Source organism: Cibotium barometz, chromosome 32 (assembly GCF_041138505.1).
Source record: "Cibotium barometz isolate CiBa-2024 chromosome 32, ASM4113850v1, whole genome shotgun sequence".
Classification (NCBI taxonomy): domain Eukaryota; kingdom Viridiplantae; phylum Streptophyta; class Polypodiopsida; order Cyatheales; family Cibotiaceae; genus Cibotium; species Cibotium barometz.
The window spans coordinates 15,999,634-16,021,028 of NC_141077.1; the positions used below are offsets into that span (position 1 = coordinate 15,999,634).

General features: G+C 39.3%; 1 protein-coding gene across 1 annotated transcript; it reads left to right on the forward strand.

The window, feature by feature from the left end:
* Nucleotides 1–16,031: 16,031 nt before the first annotated feature.
* Nucleotides 16,032–19,017, forward strand: LOC147619862 (indole-3-pyruvate monooxygenase YUCCA2-like). The gene is made up of 4 exons (XM_086772649.1): nt 16,032–17,152; nt 17,497–17,745; nt 17,870–17,992; nt 18,434–19,017. Exons 1-4 carry the CDS (start codon nt 16,460–16,462, stop codon nt 18,710–18,712), a joined length of 1,344 nt encoding a protein of 447 aa, XP_086628775.1. The 5' UTR covers nt 16,032–16,459; the 3' UTR covers nt 18,713–19,017.
* The last annotated feature ends 2,378 nt before the right edge of the window (nt 19,018–21,395 follow it).

The following is a 21,395-nucleotide window of genomic DNA, read 5'->3' on the forward strand; positions in this document are numbered from 1 at the left end:
AAGCTCCAAGGTCACATCTAATATTTCCTTACACATGAGCCCCATGCATGTGGAAATCCCTGTCCACATGGGACCAATCTTGATCGACAACCCAATGCCTATAGACCAAACTTGGGGGGTGTACTACTAAGAAACCCTATGTATCACGTGTGTTCAAGGGGTATTAAAAAAACCCCTTACCTCTAACTTTTTTCTTGAATAAAATGACCCCTTTTTCTTTATGGACTTATGGGTTTTTTCCAAAATTGATTTAAAAAATCCCTTCTATAAATATATTTTTATGAATTTACCTTAAAATTTTGAATTAAAAAACCACTTCATTTGAACTCATGTGGTATACTCACATATTTTTTGGTGAACCCCCCGAGAGACAAAACCTTGCCCAAACTTTACTGCTAGATGGTAGAACCAAAGAGGAAGTGCAAGAAATAGAAGCCCTAATCCAAGCTGCTAGTAGGGCGAAAGAGAAAGAGACCTTACATTGAGCCTAACAATGATTAGCATCCCAAACTGCCTTAATTATGTTACTTGTATGGGATTCATGCCATTACGCACACACAGAGAGAGCGCCCTTCGTACCACATGCCCTCCCAACTGATCCAGTAGCCTTTGCACAACCATTGGGGAGAGCAGTCCACCAAAGTATAGGGCTAGTCTTGTGAGATAACGGATGGAGTAGCTTTGGAAAGGCTACATAAATTACAGAGCTTATGTATAAGTTCAATGGAAATGGTGATCATTTCCAACATAGAAAGACCACAACTAGCCTTGCCAGCACTGTCTCACCATCACAAATATTAAACCTTAGTTCTATAGCAAATCAAGTAATGGTTGAGCATCCCACGCAACTCCTATCAAAGGGCATGCACAATGTACCCAATGTGCCATTACCTCCACCAGTATTAAGACCAAAACCACCTTCACTCACCAAGGGTGACACCTCTTAATCAAGTAAGCCTCGAGGAGCCTACTGATCACCAAGAATATGAGGTGGATGTCGAATCCATTCCACACTTCTTTGAGGACCTCACAAAGCTTCATCTAGACTATTATGTACTAGATGAGAAAGGGGAAGTCAAGCCAATTTACAAACTTGATGTCGCTATGGGAAGGGATCAGGACATCAATGTAATGGGAAGGCCAATGCCTCTTCAATGTTACCACTGTCAAGGTTCCCATATCAAGTTTCAAAATTCCTTATATATAGTTTCCTCAAACTCAACCAAGCTATGCCCTCAAACATGCCGCCAACTACTTGTAACCTTTATGGCATAGATCATTGGATTAAAGACTCGGGGGGTTCACTATATGTAAAATCTCTATATCACATGCGTTCAAGGCCTAATTTGAAAACCCCTTATTTGTAAATTTTTCATGAATAAAACACACCCTTTTTCTATTCAATCTGTAAATACCCCCTTTAAATTGTACAATTCTGTATAAAACACAACCTTTTTCTATTCAATCTGTAAATACCCCCTTTAAATTGTACAATTCTGTATGCAAAAAAATGTGTAAAAAAGGGATTTAAAAACCCCTTCTGTTGAACTCACATGCTACACTTACATATTTATGAGTGACTCCCCCGCCGAGGTTAAAGACTAGCTGAATAGTCTATGGTGACAAGTCGACAAACAAGAACCATCATCACACCCCTAAACACGATCGAAGTAAGTAATCAAACATAAAGTTAGATCTTCAAAAATCTAGATCCCACACCTTTGAATGCTCTCAAGCTCAGAATCAACAAGTTTTTGAGCAACAATATGTGGCCTTGATAGTAAAGTCTAAGAGAAAAAAGGCCATAGCAAAAAAAAAATGATTAAGAATGGGAAAATAGAAGAGACAAAAAAGACAAAATTGGGAACACCTCAAGAGCCAGTCTTCATTAGGGACCTGGATGTAAGGACCTCGATGATGAGGACTTGGACTCCTTGGACACAAGGGCTAATTCTGAACTTGGCAGGGAAATACCACCTAAAACTAAGAACACGAGAAAGGAGACCCCAAGGGAATGTGTAATTCTTGAACTAAATCACACATGATGAAACTTGGCTCTTATTCTGACCCTCAGAAGGATATTGAGCAAGTCCAAAAACTCAGTGATTTAGTTACTAAAACACAAGAGGAGTTGGAATCAAAGACCAAGTAAGTGAGAGTCGCAGATACTATACACCCTAGTATCTTGACGACTATCTGAGGATCACAAATCCCAGGATATGCCCAGTTTCAGTATGCAAGAGACTGAGGCCTCCACCACTCGTAATTTGATCCCTGATTGGTTCAAGGGAGAATTATCATATGGAAACCTTGAGCCCATCTCGAAGATTAATTTTCTAGTCTCACCAACACCTTTCTATGGAAAGGAGGTCATGAGTTTGCCACTGAACATCCCCAAATTGTTAGATTTTATGGCATCATAAACAAGTACAACGATAACCACCCGATTGAGTGGAGATCTTGAATTGTTTGAAGCAATGAGAGCCTCACGAGAGCTCTCCTTAATGGAGAACTCAATGTAGGACTACCACCATTTGCTGACAAGCATAAGGCATGTCCCCAGTATACAGTGGAGGCACCTTGAGTCATGCCTCAATCAAAAATCCCAGTGGAAGAAGAAAATGCCAAATCTATGGTTAAAATTCCACTTAATAAACTAGGACAATACTTAGAAGGTGATGAGTCTAATGCATTACTACCAATCACTGCCAAGGGCATCATAGATGGTGGTGCGGGAGGATGGCTGACGCCGCAGGCCGTTTTTGACAACAGGCGCAACAGCAGACTCGAGAGGCAGGCTAGAGCTATGATGGTCGAGGCAACAGCAGAGTTAAGCAAGCAGAGGCGGGCTGGAGGCTGGACGCCGCTGGAGCTACGATGGCCGGTGGCTGCGTGCAAGGCAGGCCGCAGAAAACATATAACAAAGTTACAAACTGGTTTTCGCCGTTCACAGACTATACTTACAGTTCGCCGTTCGCAGTTCGGGCTGGAGCCTGGAGCCTGGAGGTTGACCGCCGCTGGTTTTCGACGTTCGCCTTGAAACAGTAACCTGAAAGTTGAGGGCTCAAGGCTCAAGCGGCAACTTGCAAGCCTCAAGGCTCAGGGAGGTCCGAGACTCCGAGGTTGGTGAAACAAAAGTTGAGGGCTCAAGCGGCACGCCGGCAAGCCTCAGGGAGCCTGGGAGTGGGAGGTCCGAGGTCGACCGTCGGAGGAACTGCACAGGTGACAGTGCATGTGCCATGCAGGCTTGCAGCTGCCAGAATATAGTAACGGGCCTCAAGGGTCGCCCAATGCCGCCTGCGCAGTCTGCACAGTGCAGATAACGATGCATGCAGCAGGCCAATGGCAAGGTATGATGATCATACCTTGGCCAATGGCAGTTGAGGGCCGAGGCTTGAGCTAAAGCCTAAAGCCTAAATAGTAAAATCCTTGCATGGCACATGCAGCATAATATCGATTCTCGAATATCGATAATTTGAAATTTTAATTTTTGATGTGTCCACTGTCCAGACTCCAGCGGCCACCCGCCCAGACTCCAGCGGCCACCCGCCCACAGGCACTGAGGCACCTGGCACATATGTAGCATGCTCGTAATAATCCGTCGGGCGCCCAATATATTTATATTATTTATATATAGTAAAAATTAAAATCCTTCTCCTTTTAAAATGAATCGGCCATATTCCTTCTCAAAAAAAAAACGAGAAGGAAGCTTTTCCTTCTCAAATTTTTTTGAGCCGACTCGTATTCAATTTGATCCGGCTTTAGGCTAAGTCGAACCTATTTTTTCCCGAACACTGGCTGACGGGGCTGTCATGCCAAACCCATCAGTATGTTATAAGATTTAAAGATTAAGGTTCTTAAAAATTGAATTAAACATACATTCATTGTTATGGACTTTTCCAATCAACTTGAATCGTATGAGATGGTCTTAGGATGCTCCTTCATGAGAGAGGCAAAGATGGTGCATGATTGGTCTAAAAACCATGTCTACCTTTAATTTGATGATTCCATCATCAAGGTTGATCTTATGACTAGCCACATATATCCTATAAGTAGTGGAGGCTTGAAGTAAGATGAACTAAACTGGATACATATAATGATGGCTACAATCAATAGTTGGAACCAGAGGATCTACATGGGCTAGACGTGATCGGGTGAAGAACTTCCCAAGGTTGTGCCATTATTACGAATGATTCGTGCTTTGCATATCAATGCCAAAGGGATTAGTCATAGTGAACTTGATTCCACATGGGATGACTCTGTCAAGCACCAATGGTAATGAGGAGTCTGAAGAAACAGAGACTAGAAGCCACACCAAGTCCTCAAATACTGTGAATAAAAAAGAGCTGACAACATCTATGAAATTGCACATGGAGTAGCTTTGAATTTGATAGTGAGTCCCAACCTGACAAAAGGGATGAAGTTCCTCAAAACACCAGGGAGTATCTCCAAAAATGGCAAAGATAAAAACAACATGTAGCCAATCATCATAAAAGGCTACAAGAGAGGATGACTACTACCCAATGGTTGTAATATGTTGGTGCATTCAATGCATATCACAAATTCATTAAAGATTGGGGAGAGGAAATACAAAGAGTTATGTACTACAACCCTCCTCTCCCATTGAGTTGATAGCTAAAATTGATATCACTGATGAGCCAAAGATTAATCGCTCCGCTAGGTGGAAGAAGAACAAAGAGTTGGCCCAAAAAGAGAAAGAAGTAAAAGTTGTTGCTAAAGCATCCGAAAACAATTAGAAGTCAACACTTGATTTATGCCCTTCCCTAGAGCACTATAAATCTTTTACAATTGGGGACCACAAGTTAGTGTTTGATAAAGCCACACAAAAAATTGATAAGTGATAAAGAAGGAGTCTATGATGGTCTGCCTCTAAAGTAAAGGAAGTAGACTTGGGGAAGACCCCAAGCCAATCTTTATAGAAAAACACCTCAATCAGAGTCAGGAAGTTGAACTCATTGACCTCCTCAAGGAATATAAGGATTACTTTGCATGGACTTACCATGATATGAAGGGAGTACCTACTACTACTAAGGTTGTGTAGCACATAATCCCCATGGTACCAAATGCTAAATCTATCCATCAACAACCTTATCCAATGAATCCAAATCTATCCATTAAATGTGGATTCATCTATGAACATTTGGACTAGGTGTCACCCATTGTGGTTGTTCCTAAAAAGAATGGAAAATTATGAGCATGTGTTGATCTCAAGAAGGTCAATGCTGTAACAATACAAGATCATTACCCCTTGCCATATTTAGAACAGGCACTCAAACGAGTAGTTGTTGGAAAGGAAGAATACAACTTCTTAGATGGGTATTCAAGATTTTCCATTTCTTCGGAGGATTGAGCTCAAATTGCTTTTGTTATAGAGCATGGAGTTTATGTTGAGTTTATTGTGATAACAAGCACCTAGTGGGAGGCTTCTTGGTTATGCCTACAAGAACATTACGTGAACCAATAATACTTGGTCGCACATGGATGAAGGATGCAAGATGTATGATTGACCGGTCCAATGGGTGTGTTTCTTTGGGTAATACTTGGTTGCACATGGATGGATGATTGACTGGTTAATAGGGTGTGTGTCTATGGAGGTGAAGCCTTAATCCCCATAAGGAGGAAGCTTCAACATCAACCAAATCTAAAGAAACCACAACTCTTGACTCTTTTCCCTCCACATTTCAAACATCAACCAAATCGAAAGAAACAACAACTCTTGACTCTAAAGAAAGCTTCAACATCAACCAAATCTAAAGAAACCACAACTCTTGACTCTTTTCCCTCCACATTTCAAACAGTCCTTAACTTCTCTTAGTCTTTTAATTATTTCAAGTCATATATGAATCTTTGTTTTTAATATAGTTAATTATCATGTTCTAACCAATAAGATCATCTCTAGTTGCAATAGCTAAGTCATAACCATGCTTACATATTAGTCCATCTGGTCTATATAGACAAGTTAGTCAATCTTAATAGCAATTTTTAAGGCAAAGCCTGACAACTGGTCTCTTTGGGAGAGTAATAACTTTCAATCTATTTGGAATTAGAGAAAAAGTCAAGACTATAAAGTTTTAGGACTTCTAATGCTCTATAACGCATGTCTCAATGATGGTTCTCTAAAAATAAGTTCTTAGGTCTCTTTGAGAGCATTCAAAACAGCCAAAGTTATGTTTTCAACATGAAACTATCAAAAACAGCCAAGTGTCCCACTTTGCACTCGATAACTAAAAAACCAAAAGGAATATGGCTTTCTAGAGTCGCATACACTCTTGTAGAGTTTCTTGCCATCTAAAACTTTCATGTTTACATCAAAATCTGATTCTAAACATAGGGAAAGATAAACTCTTTGCAAAATAGCCCCTCATGAAAGTTTTACCTAGAATCAAGTTATGAACTAGTCAAATATTCTATTTTCTAATTCTTTATCTCCAAAAGTGTTTATTCTATGAGTCTTTAGACTAAGGCAATCATTTTTAGTTAATAAATTCAACCGTTAAGCATTCCATACCTCAACTCAGATTCTCTCATATACATGCTTATCGATTTATTTATTTAATCTCAAAAGAATTTAAAGCAAAATAATAAAAAGAGTATTTGTGTACTTCCTTGATATATTTTTTGATGTCTTGATTGATTGGGAATCCATATCTACTCTCCAGAAGTTGTGGAAGAGCTGTTTGTAGATTTAGCAAGCCTCTCAGATCTGCTATTAGGGCTGCAATCTACAACAGGTATAACTTCACGCATAATTATCAGATACTAGTCATGTGGGTATTTACAATTACCAGAAAGCATACGGTCTACAACCTTACGCAGGCAAAATTGCCAGCATCATCTGTATGTGAAAGTTGACTCCAAAAATAGGTCACGTTTTATTTTTTTATCAAATTTTGATTTGCATGTCCATCTACACACTTAAAGGCTTCCTTTGAGTATACTAACTAATTGAAAACTCAATCTTGAATTTTCACTTAATTTTAACACTTATCTTTAATCATAACTCGGTTAAACTTAGAGGTATGTTACACCAACTCCTTGTCCCTTCTGGAGCATGGTGGGTCATTACCTTAACAGTTTAGCTAGCGGTAGCTACTTAGCTCCCTTGCATGTAGTCTCCCTGTAGTAGTGTCCATGCCATATCACAGTAGTGAGGATGCAATCAGACCGTTGCCTCGTACACTAGAGGAGACATATTTTAGAATCAAACCATGAGGAGGAGGATGAGCTTAGTGACACTGAGTCCGACCCGGCATATGAGTTGACGAAGTGTTGTGATTATTTTAAAGACTTTTTATTTTTTATTTTTAGGTTCAACAAGAATCAACATTACAAGTATAATTCTACAAGACCAGCTTCCCAACCATGCAACTAACCAGGTGTATTCTAAACACATCCTTAAATGTTGCTATTATATTTAATCTTTTTTATAAATTTTCAACTCAATGTTTTCTTGAGTGCTTTCTTATGTTTCTTCTTAGACTAGTCTAACTTTCTTCTAGTTATTACTTGGATGACCATCAAGGCTAAATCCTTCCTTTGGAATAAGTCCTAGTTTAATCTTTACTGAGATTGACCTTAAAGTATTGCAAGTACTCCACCTTCCTTCGTGTGCCCACTTTTGTTAGAGTAGAGCCTTCTAAGTGAATTATGAAAGTGAAAGTAGTAAAAGAAATAAAAAAACCCCAAAAAAGAGACCAAGAAGGTAACCATCACCATATGAGATCTTGGTAGGACTTTTGACTCTTAGTGATAGAGCCTTGGGACCGTAGCCTTAATCTTTATGGGATGGCACCTTGTGACTGAAAACATACCAATAAAGACCTTAAAAACCATCATTGTCGAGGTATTGATATTAGCGGTTCTTAGATACTCTTGAAGGAGGTCTTTGGGCCATTTCTAGGGTCTCTACAAGGTGGTTCCCTACTCTTACTTTTTTATCTTTGAATTTAAAACTATAATTACTAGAATTTCTTATTATTTGTTTTTTTTAAGGAATAAAATCTTGTAAATACATCACTTTTAGCAGTTTCATTTATGAGGCTAGATGATAGCTAGAGAGATGGTTTTACAAAAGTGATAGTGTGTAGAGATTTAAGGTCATTACCGTCGGCATATTCTTAACTCAGTTTTGGTTTAGATATAATTTAGACCAACCTTAATATTACCCTTGTAACAATTAGGAAAATTTATCCAGTCACAACAAAAATTTCCTTATTACTTGATTAGGTGATTGCACTGTTCTTGAAGTTTAATTATTTTTGAATGAAATGCCTTACTAGTCATACCATGTTACCTTGCAGATCTCACAAGACCTCCAACATTTCCACAAGCTTCTCCAACACTATTACACAACAAAATACCCATCCGGCATACAATCTTGATGCATCTTCATCGCCATACTCCAAGGACAGAATGTGCATCAGAAAGGGAGGTATGTTATCCCTTGCCAGAGACTTTCTTGGCATCGATGTCAGACACACACTGAACAACTTCTACCTCATATTGGCCACAAGTGCTTGGAAGACTTGTTTTAATTGTTAAGCATTGTAATGCATTATTTTACGTGTGTTTTGTTGATTATCTATTAAAGGCACACCACCGGACTTTACATTGAGGTCACTGTGCATGCCTTTGTATCCAAATGTATGCCTTGTTAACTCAACAAGGATCCAGCTCATAAGACTTATGGTTTCATCTTCAACCATTGCCTATTCCTAGTGGGTAAGTGGACACACGTTGCCATGGATTTTAAAGGAGGAGAGGTTGGGATAACATATATGTGGCTGTGGACAAGTTGACTAAGTTAACCCACTTCATTCCTATAAAGGTCCTATATATAGCATCCAATCAATTCATGGAGGATGTTTTTAAATTGCATGATATACCTTACCAATTTGTGATGAAACTGGGATGCAAAGATTATGGGTACATTTTGGAGAAATCTCTTTGAGACTATGGGCACAAAGTTAACTCCAAGCATGGTCAATCACGCCAAAATGGAAGCAAAAGGTTGGAGACTTGATTGAGGTACCAAGTTAGCTCCAAATCATGGCCAACCACCCCAAAGTGAATAGCCAAACCAAATGGTTTGGAGACTTACCTAAGGCACTATTTTCATAAGATGTGGCATGCATGGGATGAATGGTTAAACATGGCTAGTACTCATCATGTGAGTATTAGTATGTCACCATTTGAGGCAATGTAGGTAAATGTGCCTATGTTTATATTAAACAAGACATGGTGAATCCAAAAGCAAGGAAGGAAGATGTAAGAACTTCTCCAATAATGTAAAGAGAATATGAAGAGTTCTCAAGTAAGAATGAAGCAGCATCAAGAAGCCCATAGGAGACCACTAGATTCTAAGGAAGGGGATTTTGTATTTTTGTGGGTTCCCAAGTGAAGATATGGGTATCTTAAACAAACACAAACACCAAGCTTTCCCTACCACTTTTATATGGTCCTAATTATAAAAGATGCCTACTACTGATACAAAGATGCCCATAGGAGAGCATTGGAGTTTAAGGAAGGGGATTTATATTTTTTGCAAATTCCCAAGTCAAAATATGGGTATCTTAAATGTAACACAAGCACCAAGCTTGCCCAATTGCTTTTATATGGTCCTTATCAACAAGTGGTGAGAAGGGTTGGTAAAGTAGCCTACCAAACTTCTACTTCCATCTTCTACGAGAATACATGATTTCTTCCATGTTTCCAACTTGAAGGCATATGTGGAATATGGAATATATGCCTCCATGTAAGTGCACTTTCTCTCTTTTCTCATGCTTCCTATCTTGAAAAAACCCTTCCAAATAAGCTAAATGCTTGTGTGGGCCATTATCTCCATAAGCATATGCATATAGAGTTTGTACAATCTATTGTTGGACACTTGACCTTGAGGTTGTGGAGCTTAAACATGCACCAAGATGACTTTGGATGGCCTCAAAAGTTGGGGTATGATTGTAATAGCATCAATATTCAGTGGATACATAGAAATCATATCATACCACATAGTGACAATGATTATGAAGGGCCACCTAGACTAAATGTGGATGGGTGGATGCATAACAATCATATCATACCAGACAATGATTTTGAAGGGCCACCTAGATGAAATGTGGTTCACATAGCATGTAGTCACACTCCATTCACTCACCAATTATTTGCCTTATTATCTTCTACTATAACTTAGTCTCTCTATAGTTCTAGACTGAGATTATCAAATCTCCCGTCATAGGAGCATGTAGTTGTGGGACTTATCTATCTACTATAACACATTAATAGTAAAGTATTGTTCCCTATATGCTGTTATGCAACTTGAGTCTAAATCATATGCTATGAAAGATACAAATTCTTTTCATTGTTATATGCTATTATGCAACTTGAGTTTAAATTCTATGATATTAAAGAGACAAATTATTTTCATTGTTGTGTGCATACAGAGCATGTACGAAAACCCTCTTAGTAGCAAAATTAGGTACAACTTTTGTGCTTCCATTTAGTTATGAATTGGCGAGTATGATCTACACAATGAAGTCAAAACTTTCCATTCCTTGTCAAAATTTTCATGAGATCATGCATGTGGTTTCATTGCACATTGAAAGCACTAGTATTAGAGGTAGTGAGGGAAAACAAACTTCTTGAATATCTCATGATTAGAAGAAGGTGTTGAAGAATTACCATAAGAACTATAAGAAGTTCTCTTACAAGAGGGAGGTGTCTTGAATGTGGTAAGAGATGTTGGGAAATGAACCTATTTTGAAGATCTATCTATATTTTGGATCCTCATTCATGCTTAGTACATAACAAATTGTTACCTTTTTTGTGTACATTGAAGTGGTTGAACTCCATTTTTTATGTAGATTGAAGTGGTTGAACACTCCCCAACATGCATTGGGAGAAATCTTAGTACACATATAACCATTCACTCCCCAACATGCATTGGGAAAAATCTTGGTAAACATATAACCAATTCACTTCAAGTATGCTTCAAGTGTCTTGTGAAACAAGTCATTCCGTAAAACAATTTTCCAACAAATAATACATAACTATCCATCCATTTTATTAAAGAGTACACACTAATTAATGTATATAAGATCTCACATGTTCTCTTCTAATGTAATGAATAATAGAGGAGAGTATGATGAAACACCTTAATGGTGAGGACAATGAATCAAAATGGGAATTTGGGATTTTGAGATTAAAATGACAAAAAAAAAAAAGAGAAAGACCAAACCCAAGCTCTTTTTGTTGGCATATGGCCCTTATAGGCTCATAAAGTGATTAAAATGACAAAAAGGGAAAGACCCAACCAAAGATCTTTTGTTTGGAATGGCCCTAGACTCATACTCAACCATACTTTATTTTGTTTAACATCTTATCTTTTATCTAGCCCTATGTTCATATATGTCACATCGCATGTTTGCATTGTTGTTTCCACTTTGGAATGAATGTGCCAACTATTTGAGCCTTTTTTTCATACTTGCCTTTGGGCCTTAGTGGCTTGTATGCCCTTTCATCTTGAACCTTTGTACACATAAGAAAACTTAAAGGGAAAATTAAGGAGTTTTCCCTAATGTGCCTCTAAAACATTTGTAGAAATCTTGTAGAGGCATAGATGTGTAGCATTTATATTGTTTGTATGCTCATTGTGTTACTTATGTTGGCCCAGGGCATATTTTGACTCTTTAGGACTCAATGCTTAAACATTCATTTTTTTTATCTCTAAAATATATTACTATTGATTTAAATTTCAAAATTATTATTTTAGACTCATTGAGAGTTAAGATTAGTGACTTATACTCTATTTTATAACAATATATAGAATACATAAAAATAATACTATGCACCATGATTTTCAATGGCCAATGACCCCAATTTTAAACAAGAGAAGGGATCATCATTCCAGTGTGGTTTCACTCAATCATTTTTCATAATTATGCATGTGCTATATAAAGGCTTCAAGTATACATTTAAAGGCATTCACAAATAACATTACTTTCCTGTTACCTAAACGATGTAATGATGAGATAATTTAGTTTCTTTAATTTTATAGAATATATTAGTAAAATAATATCATAAATTTTTTTAGGGAAAGTGTAAAGTAGATATAGAAAATGGGAAGCAAGTCTTATTGAAAATATTAAAAGTGAATTGAATGTAAACCCTTATTTTTTCTTTTCTTCACTTCAACAAAGTTTGTGGCATGTTTCATCACACATAAAGAATAAAGAATATGATGATATTATTGCAACTTTTTTACACAAAATATCATCATGGACCATATACAATGGGTTTATTATAATAGTTGTAGTATATGGTTCTAGACATTCTTCATCATTGAAGTATTTGCATGATTGTGAGTGACATCTTTTACATTCTTTTACTAAAAAAAATCTTACCTAATATTTTTTTTCAAACTCAAAGATAGACATTCTTCATTCATTGAACTATTTGCATGATTGTGAGTGACATCTTTTACATTATTTTACTAAACAGAAGCCTTACCTAATATTTTTTTCAAATTCAAAGATATAATTAAAATAAATGAATTCAAATTAAAATAATGATAAATCATGCTTTCCCTTTATTTGATTTTATCCATACATTTGTATATATTCTCAACACCAAATAAACCATTTGTTGTTGTGTTAACTTTACCTTGAAGTCATAGAAGTAAGATGATTGTAGTATTCATTATCATTCAAGAAAAAAATTCACACATTAAGGTATTATTTTCTATTATGGTATTAAAATTATGGTAAAAATCTGTTGAAATTGAATATAACCTCTTTTAATTAAACTAATTTTGAGCATTATTTTTGACCTACATGCATTTAAGGGTATTTTAGCATGTAAAATCATGTACGTAATCGATTTTGCAAAAGATTTATCCACATTTTTACAATCTAAAGTAGAAAACTCTTCATTATTGAATAAGTTCTTAAGGGTTTTAGAGGTGCATCAATAGTTAGCAACATGATAAAATATCCAGTTCTTTATTTATAAGTTTAGATAAGGACTTCCTCACATGTATTTATAAGTTTAGATAAGGTTTCATGATTTGACAGTGTCCCTTTGAGTATAAACTTTAATTATGGTAATCTATGGATGCATAATTAAAAAGTTAACACTTAAAATATCTAGAGTAGATCTATAATCCTTTTCTTTCAATAATATAAACAAGTACTTCCTCACCACAGAATTAAAAAAATAAATAAATAAATAGGAAGAGGTCAATACCATGTATTGTTATAGATTTTGCATATAGTCATGAAAATATTGAAACCTTAGAAGAACATTCCAAAAAAAAATCATATATGCTAACATGTAATGTATTGGCAATTTGCCTTCATGTGTTTCACTCAAAGTGACTAGTTTTGGGCAATTTCAAAAACTTTTGTTTAGAATTTTTACTTTTTCAAAGCCCATAATATTTTAGAGGACCTCATATTAGGCTAAAACATTTTATTAAGGTCTATCTACTTATAAGCACTCTTTATTTTGATCAACGAATATCATCAATATTTTTTTTTAGAAATATTGAGTACTACTTGATTGTATGAAACAACTTCTTCCATGTGAAAAGTTTTCAGGCAACACCGACTTCTCTTTAGAATCCATAGTGAAAGTGTAAATTCTCATTTGGCCCCATGCGCTTGCACGGTACTCGAATGCAATTTGTGAGCATGCTAGTGATCCACAAAATTATATAGCAACCATCATTGCTTCTAATGTACTACTAACCACTAGTGGAGGACATCATAAAAGGTAGGTCTCTTATGGCTAGTTGATGACATAGAGCTGATGATTGGATTGTTTCTTTGTATCTATAGAGAAGTCAGCCATGAAGATGGTGTATGATTGGCTAAAAGGAAGACATAATGTAATAACATTGATGTGTATTTAAGGTTACCATCACAAAGATAGATTATTGTCATGTTTATAGGAAACATCTTCCTTCAAATATTGAGGTATCCTTCTTACAAATGAACCAATCATAAATCTTTAGGACAATGCAAATATTTTTTCCCTTCACAATAAATGTCCTATAATACGAAACATGACAATTGTAGATTGACAAAGAGTGAGCAAAATTGAAACTTTACCTTAATGCATACTCATTCAAAGGAAGAGGTTCACCGCTTGTATCTTTGAATCCTTAGTGTTAAACAAATTACAAACTTTTCATGCATGAAAGAATGTATCTCAAAAGGTTGTTAAGATTGCAATTTTTTTTAGAGGAGACTAAAGGTTCCCTAAAGTACCATCATAGCAAGCACTCAAATTTTTCTTCATTTTTAAGACATAAACTATTTAGGTGGACTTGCTAGATGTTACAAGCACACCTACATTTCCATTTTAAAGTTCTTAAAGCAGACAATGGATATGAGAATGCATTATGTGATGAACATTTCACATAGCTAAGTAGAAAACCTTAATATAATAAAAAAATTGCATCATGATTCCATGATTAAGCCTAAGGGTAAAAACAATAAAACACTTTCATCATGTGGCCCCCTTTCAATCATTATGGTCTTTAATTGTTATGCTTTGCACTTGCATTACAATCTAGCTATGTTTACAAGATGCTTGAGAAAATAGTTATATGTTGATGCTACTAATAGTATGTGCTCATAAGTGAAAACTCATTGTACTTACAATAGTAGATATTTTTCATTAAAAAGATTAACCGTGTATAGCGAAAACAAGTGTACCTCTATAAATAAGAGGTGATGTGATATGTCAAAATTTTTGGACTTATCATCTTGCACTCTTTTTTGGGCTACAAACATATTGTGGTTGGCTAAATGAAACCTTGAATTGTGGATTATCGTAGTTTTGAGCATTCCAATTGTATACTTCTGTACATGTCAAAAACAAAAGTGGGTAACAATCTCTAGACAAAATGTTGAAATCAAAGAAAGCTCACATTTTGAAGAGTAACAAGTGTCTTGTTTAATGGTATTAGGGAAGTGTTGTAATAAAGATAACCAAGCATAATCTTCGTAGAAGCAGTAACAATATGGATGTGAGGGTGAAAAGGTGGAGCAAATAGAGAGGAGATGCATTCTGTTTAATGCATTAATGTTAACTTTATGATAAATTTAGTATGAGGTTCTAGAGAGAAATAAACATATAGGGAACAAACACACACACACACACACACACACACACACTCACACGTAGGCATAGGCATAGGGCACAAGCACAAACACAAGCATAGGCATAGGCACATGCACAAGCACAGGCCTAGGCACACATACATGTACATGTGTGTGCATGCACATGCACACGTACATGTGTGTGCCATGCACGTACACACACACATGCACATGGAGCACACATCCACACATATGTACACACAGTTTAGAAGCATGCACAACGCCGATGTGCAGGCATCAATAGAAGCAATTAGGAATAGAAAGAGGTGATTTTTAAGGTCTTGGTATCTTCACACGGGAATGGGGGAGATGATTGCCATGGGGATGGACAGATCATATGCCCATTAATATGCCAATGGCCCATGCGAGATGAAGGGTCGGGGGGGGATGCTATGGTGTGGAAGCATTGGAGGCATGGGGATGGCGGCGTCGTCACACGGTGGGCGGGAGTGACATGACACGTGGTGCAACGCCACGCGCCACCTGAACGCCACCTCGAAGCGCGGTCCAGGCGGGCGGCGCCTGGCTGAATGTGGCGGCGAATGTCGCATGGCTAAATCTGGCGGAGAATGTTTTGCCCAGGGTGGCACTGGCAAGGCTTAGGGTACCACTATTTTTTTCCGGATTGAAGCCGTATATCTATCTATTCATTTATCGTCTTTTTAGAAAAATTTAGAAGTTGGCAAAATAAAAAAATTTGAAAACTCCAGTACCACCATTAGTCCTCAATTAACGTGCTTGCTCTACACGTGTCGAGAAGAATAAGCGTTCCAGTAGGTTAACAAATGGTTAACTGGCCTATATTAACACGGGCGCCATCCTCTACACTTTGCAGACTGAAAGCTTCTCTTCCACCATAGCCACCCAGGTTCTTTCCATTTCTATCCGCCTGCACCTCCTCCTCCTCCTCCTCCTCCTCCTCCTCTTCGTTCTACGTCCCATCGACGCATTCATGACCCTTTGAGCCTGGCGGCCAATACTCCTGCACAATTTCTGATCATTACGTTGTTGATTGCTCCTCCTGCTCTCAGTCTTTTGTGCATGCGCCCGCTAGCTCCCCCCATCGCCTTGCCATCGCCATAGCTAACCCTCTCTTCAATCAGTTTACTTCTCAGTATCTCTCTTCTGCGAGCTCTCATGCATTTTTCTTTTTCGCTTGCTTTCCGGACATTCTTATTCTTCCGTGCAAAGTAGCATTAACCTTACTTTCCCCCCCCGCCCCCTCTTTCTGCTTTTCTAGCCATAGCTTCTTTAGAATTAACTAAGCAGAAGCCATCATGCCCGCCTTCATCCCAGCACGATGGACGAAGCAAACGCACAACGTTCGGGCAGAAAGTCAAGAACTGGATTCCACCAACAGAGTACTAATTATCGGAGCAGGACCTTCCGGCATGGCTACTGCCGCCTGCTTGAGGGCTAAGCGCGTCCCCTTTGTAATCTTGGAGCGCTCTGCATGCATTGCTTCGCTGTGGAAAGAGAAAACGTATGACCGCCTCAAAATGCACATAGCCAAGGAGTATTGCGAGCTTCCCTTCTTGCCCTTCCCAGACACCTTCCCCACCTTCATCACCAGAAAGCAGTTCATCGAATACTTGGATGAATACGCCTCCACGTTCGACCTGCAGCCTCGCTTCAACGAGACTGTGCAGTCTGCAAGCTACGATGAATGGTCTGAGACATGGCATGTTGAGACGACGGTGGCCGGCCCTCATGCAGAATCTCCTTGCAAGGTCGAACACATCGGGAGATGGCTCGTGGTGGCCACAGGCGAGAATGCAGAAATGGTGATGCCGAATATCCCGGGCCTGAGCGATTTCAAAGGTGGTCTCATTCACTCTAGCCAGTACAGGAACGGAGCCGACTACGCAGGCAAGAAAGTTCTCGTCATCGGCTCTGGCAATTCGGGAATGGAGATTGCCCTGGACTTGGTGAACAGCGGTGCAAGACCATCTATCGTTGTGAGAAGCCCCGTGAGTTCTTCACACCTTTAGCGCTAAATCACTTAAGTATGCTGTCTTAAAACTCTGCAGATTTCTGTCTGCACAATTGATAGATAAACCCGCTAGAGTCGACTCCTCAACCACTCCATGAGATTTGTCTTACTCAGAGTTTAGGTTTTTGTTTGCTCAATAGATGCTCAAAAGCTCGGTGAATTCCGTTTGCATGAGCGAGGACCAGTGAAGATGTTTAGTGTGCAGGAGGGAATCAGGCTGTAGATTTTGGGTTTGCAGAATCAAATTAGGCTTTTCTGCAGAAGTTGCAATCAGGCTACGAAAGTGCTAATTAAGACTGCAATATTTTCATGTTTCTGCAGGTACACATTCTTCCGCGTGAAGTGCTTGGTAAATCTACTTTCTCTCTAGCGATGCGGCTGATGAAGTCTTTACCGATGTGGCTGGTGGATTACTTGCTCGTCTCTTACAGCCGTTTTGTTCTAGGGGATACTGCTGCCCTCGGTATTCAAAGGCCCAAGGTTGGGCCTTTAGAATTGAAGTGCAAGATGGGAAAAACTCCCGTTCTTGACGTCGGTACGCTGACAAGGATTCAGTCCGGAGACATCCAGGTGCTTAATTACAGCTTAATCATTCTTAGTGAGCAGTTGATAGTTTTTCGTAGTCTTCATGGAAGCACTAGAGCTTTGTTGCAGCAAGCGGTTTTAGCCAAGCTTAATTCGTTAATTTGATTAGGTGACGCCTGCCGTGAAATGTCTGACCGAGAAAGGAGTCCGATATGCAGACGGTAGGAGTGAGAGCTTCGACGCAGTGATCTTTGCGACTGGATACAAAAGCAACGTGCTACATTGGCTTAAGGTAAGAAAATGGTCAAAAGGCGAAAGCTTTGTGTAATTAAGAATTGTAGTTTTGGAAGCTGAGAGACGGGTCAGAAAGCAAAACCTTTGAGTAATTAAGAACTGTAGTTTCGATATTGGTTGACAAAGTTAAGCAAGCAATGTTTCAATATGGATTGAGATTAGAGAGTCGCTCACCACTAGCTTTGCGTAAAGATTTCCTTTATTTGGAGCATGCTGCGGTTAACTAGGTACGAGGTAACTTTATTAAGGGCTGGGAGACTGGTGAGCTAAAATTTTATATTAAGAGGGGGAGTTAGTTCGAATATTTTGTTTTGCTTTATCCATTATGGCGAAAAAATCCTGGAAAATTTTGCAATTTAGAGGGCAATTCAGGGAAAAAGCGTATTCAATTCAGGAAAAAAGCGTGTTGATATTTGCCCAATTTCACTGTGATTAACAGGACAAGGAGCCATTTTTTGGTGGGGACAGCTTGCCGAGGCAACCATGCCCGCACAATTGGAAAGGGAAGAACGGGCTCTATGTGGCAGGCTTGTGCAACAAGGGCATTCTGGGGGCAACCACAGATGCACAGCTTATTGCGGAAGATTTGTGCGACGCTTATTCAAAGTGGCAACCAGAACACTGCAGGTCTATCTCTCTCTCGACAGATTGCAGATCTCTCTCTCTCTCGACAGATTTCTTCTCTCTGAACAGACAGACAGAAATTCAGGCCACTTAACTCTAATAAGTCTGGCTAAATGCTCTCCGAGCACAAAGAGATTAGCCCAGCTGTTTGACTATGTGAACACAGATGGTCCGGTTCCTTTTGAGAAGTCCTTGATGTAATGTGTACATCTGGATCGGCTGCTACAGTATGATGTGGGTGTTTGTAGGATGCCGTCTCGTGCTGTACATTACACATTTTTGCATGAGCAGTAGTAGTGAAGTTTTGCCCCCTCACTGGAGCTGAAGAGCTGGCCATTTTTTAATACTCACTCGAATTTAAAATCTTTGTCCTTCTAAAGAGTTGTTCTTCTAAGTATTGGTTTTTTGGACAATTATAAGTATATATTTTTGGGGGGATGTTTGGATTTCAGTTTGCTGTTAAGCCATGTGAATCTGGCGTGTGGTTGAAACTTGAACGCATTGTGCAGTGTGAGTCTGATCATGCGCATGCGGCTTTCACAGCCTTTGAGATCAGGCGCAATCTCTCCCCCCATTCTCTCTCCCCCCCACACACAACACACACAGACTCTAGTATCTCTAAGTAAACCACCAAATTAGTCATGTTTTAGTCTTCCTGCCGACTCGCCGAGTTTCGACTGACATGACCTAGCTCTTCACCACAGGGTGACTATCAATTATTTTCTACCTCGAGAGTGAAGAGTGAGGTTTGATACCTACTGACATGACCTAGCTCTTCTAGGACTGTGTGACTATCAATTATTTTCTACCGCGAGAGTCAAGAGCGAGGTTTGATATACGCTGTGACCCAGTAAGTACACGAGAGATTCTTTCAAGGATCAAGATCCATCTGTGTAGGTCATCAGCCCTCGATCTTTGTGAGAAAAACCTGTCAACCCATCATTTGCTCCGATCGGATTTCTCCTTTTGTACGAGCGCTGTGCAGCAATCAAGGCGTGTTCACCGTGTTGCGGCAAAGAGCGAGGCTCCTAGGAAAGCCTAGCCTAGTATAAGCAAAGTGAGAGCACGCTGTGAGGGCATCGATAAGAGAAGCCTCGAGTAGGACGGGCTCCGACGGAGGCTCAGCTCAGCACAGCACATCCTTCCGTTGTCATTCTCTCTGGTTTTTCGAGAGTCGCTCATACGAAAAGCGCCCAGAGGGGTTTCGCGTTAACCCCGCGTTATTAAGCCCACCTCGGGCCTCGGGTCCCGCTCCCCCCCTGGACCCCTTCCTGACGCCTCTCCATCAACGCCCAAACTTTGATTAGCGTGATCATTGAACCATTGAACTCGAGCGATCTATTGACCCTCTCCTCCTGCAATGTACCCATCCTCTCCCCAGAATATATATATTACTAAACAGACGAGACACGCATGAAAAAAAAAATTTGAAATTACATATTACACACACACGCATCGGAATTTGCACTTTGAAAAAAACCCTTGAAGTCCGGACAAACGTGGAGAAGGGCGAATCAAGTCCTGTTCGGGCACTCACACTCAGGCCTGGCGACCCCATTATAGCATTTTAGCCACTTTTCAAGGCTTCTATCTAGGGAAGGCACATTATATGCTCATCTCATGTAGGCTGAAATTTGAGGGCTTCTTAGAGGTTGTTCGCACGGAGGGTGGCTGCTTAGGGTGGATTCACAATGGGGCGGCGGAAGTGAGTGATGTGGAACTCCTTGTCCGGGTGGAAGACTTTACATTTTTCTCCTGTCGCCGCCCTTCAATTCACACGGAGACGGCGGTAGAATGGTATTCACACTGCCGCTGCCCCTTGAATTCACACGGAGGCGGCGGAAGCAAACAAAGTGATTTGGTAAATTGAAGGTCAAAGCTAACAAAAAAATAGCAAATCACAATAAAAATTAACCATAATGCGAGACCAGGATTACAATGCTTATAGACCATAAAAACAAACAAGGTTTAACCATAATGAGAGAAAATGATTACAAGGCTTATAGACCTATGTTCACCAATGTCAGTCATATACTGATGAGAAGTTATTACAAATCATGAAACTTGAGCTTCAGAGGAAGATGAGGATGTATCTGCATCGGAAAGATTATCACCAAAGAATTCTTGAACTCGTTTCTTTGAATGTGCCCTATACATTGATCTTGCAATGTTGTTGCGTCGTTTAGCACCAGATCCGAAATCATGTTGTACGGTTCTTCCTCCACAGTCGTCTCCTTGTTGTGCTCGTTGAATTGCATCTTCTGGCTGGAGGGGACGGATAGCTTGAATTTCGGCCATAGAAGTTACTGCTGTTCTTTGATCCTCTTCCATCGAACTGCCAAGTTGTAAGCACGCTTCTGCTTCACGCACCCAATCCATGTCAAAAGAGTCACCATGACAGATGCAAATATTATGTAAGACAAGACATGCAGCTATAAGACTAGGCACGTGGTGAAGGTCCATATCACATCTTTTGAGCAAGATGCGAAACCTTGCCTTCAACATGCCAAATGCTCGCTCTACAGGCATCCTAGTGCTAGATTGTATGAAGTTCCAATAGTACTTCATGTGTGATAAGCCTTCCTTACATCCCTTAAAGGGCACCAACATGTATAGCCGTGCAGGATAGGCACAGTCGCCAACCAAACAGTAATTGCCCAACAAACCCCTAACACATCTTCGCCCGAGTTCACTTCTTGTGAAGTTCAAAGAGTCGTGGATGGAGCCAGCCCAACCCACATCATAGTCCCAAATTGAGCAATTTGATGCAACTGTTA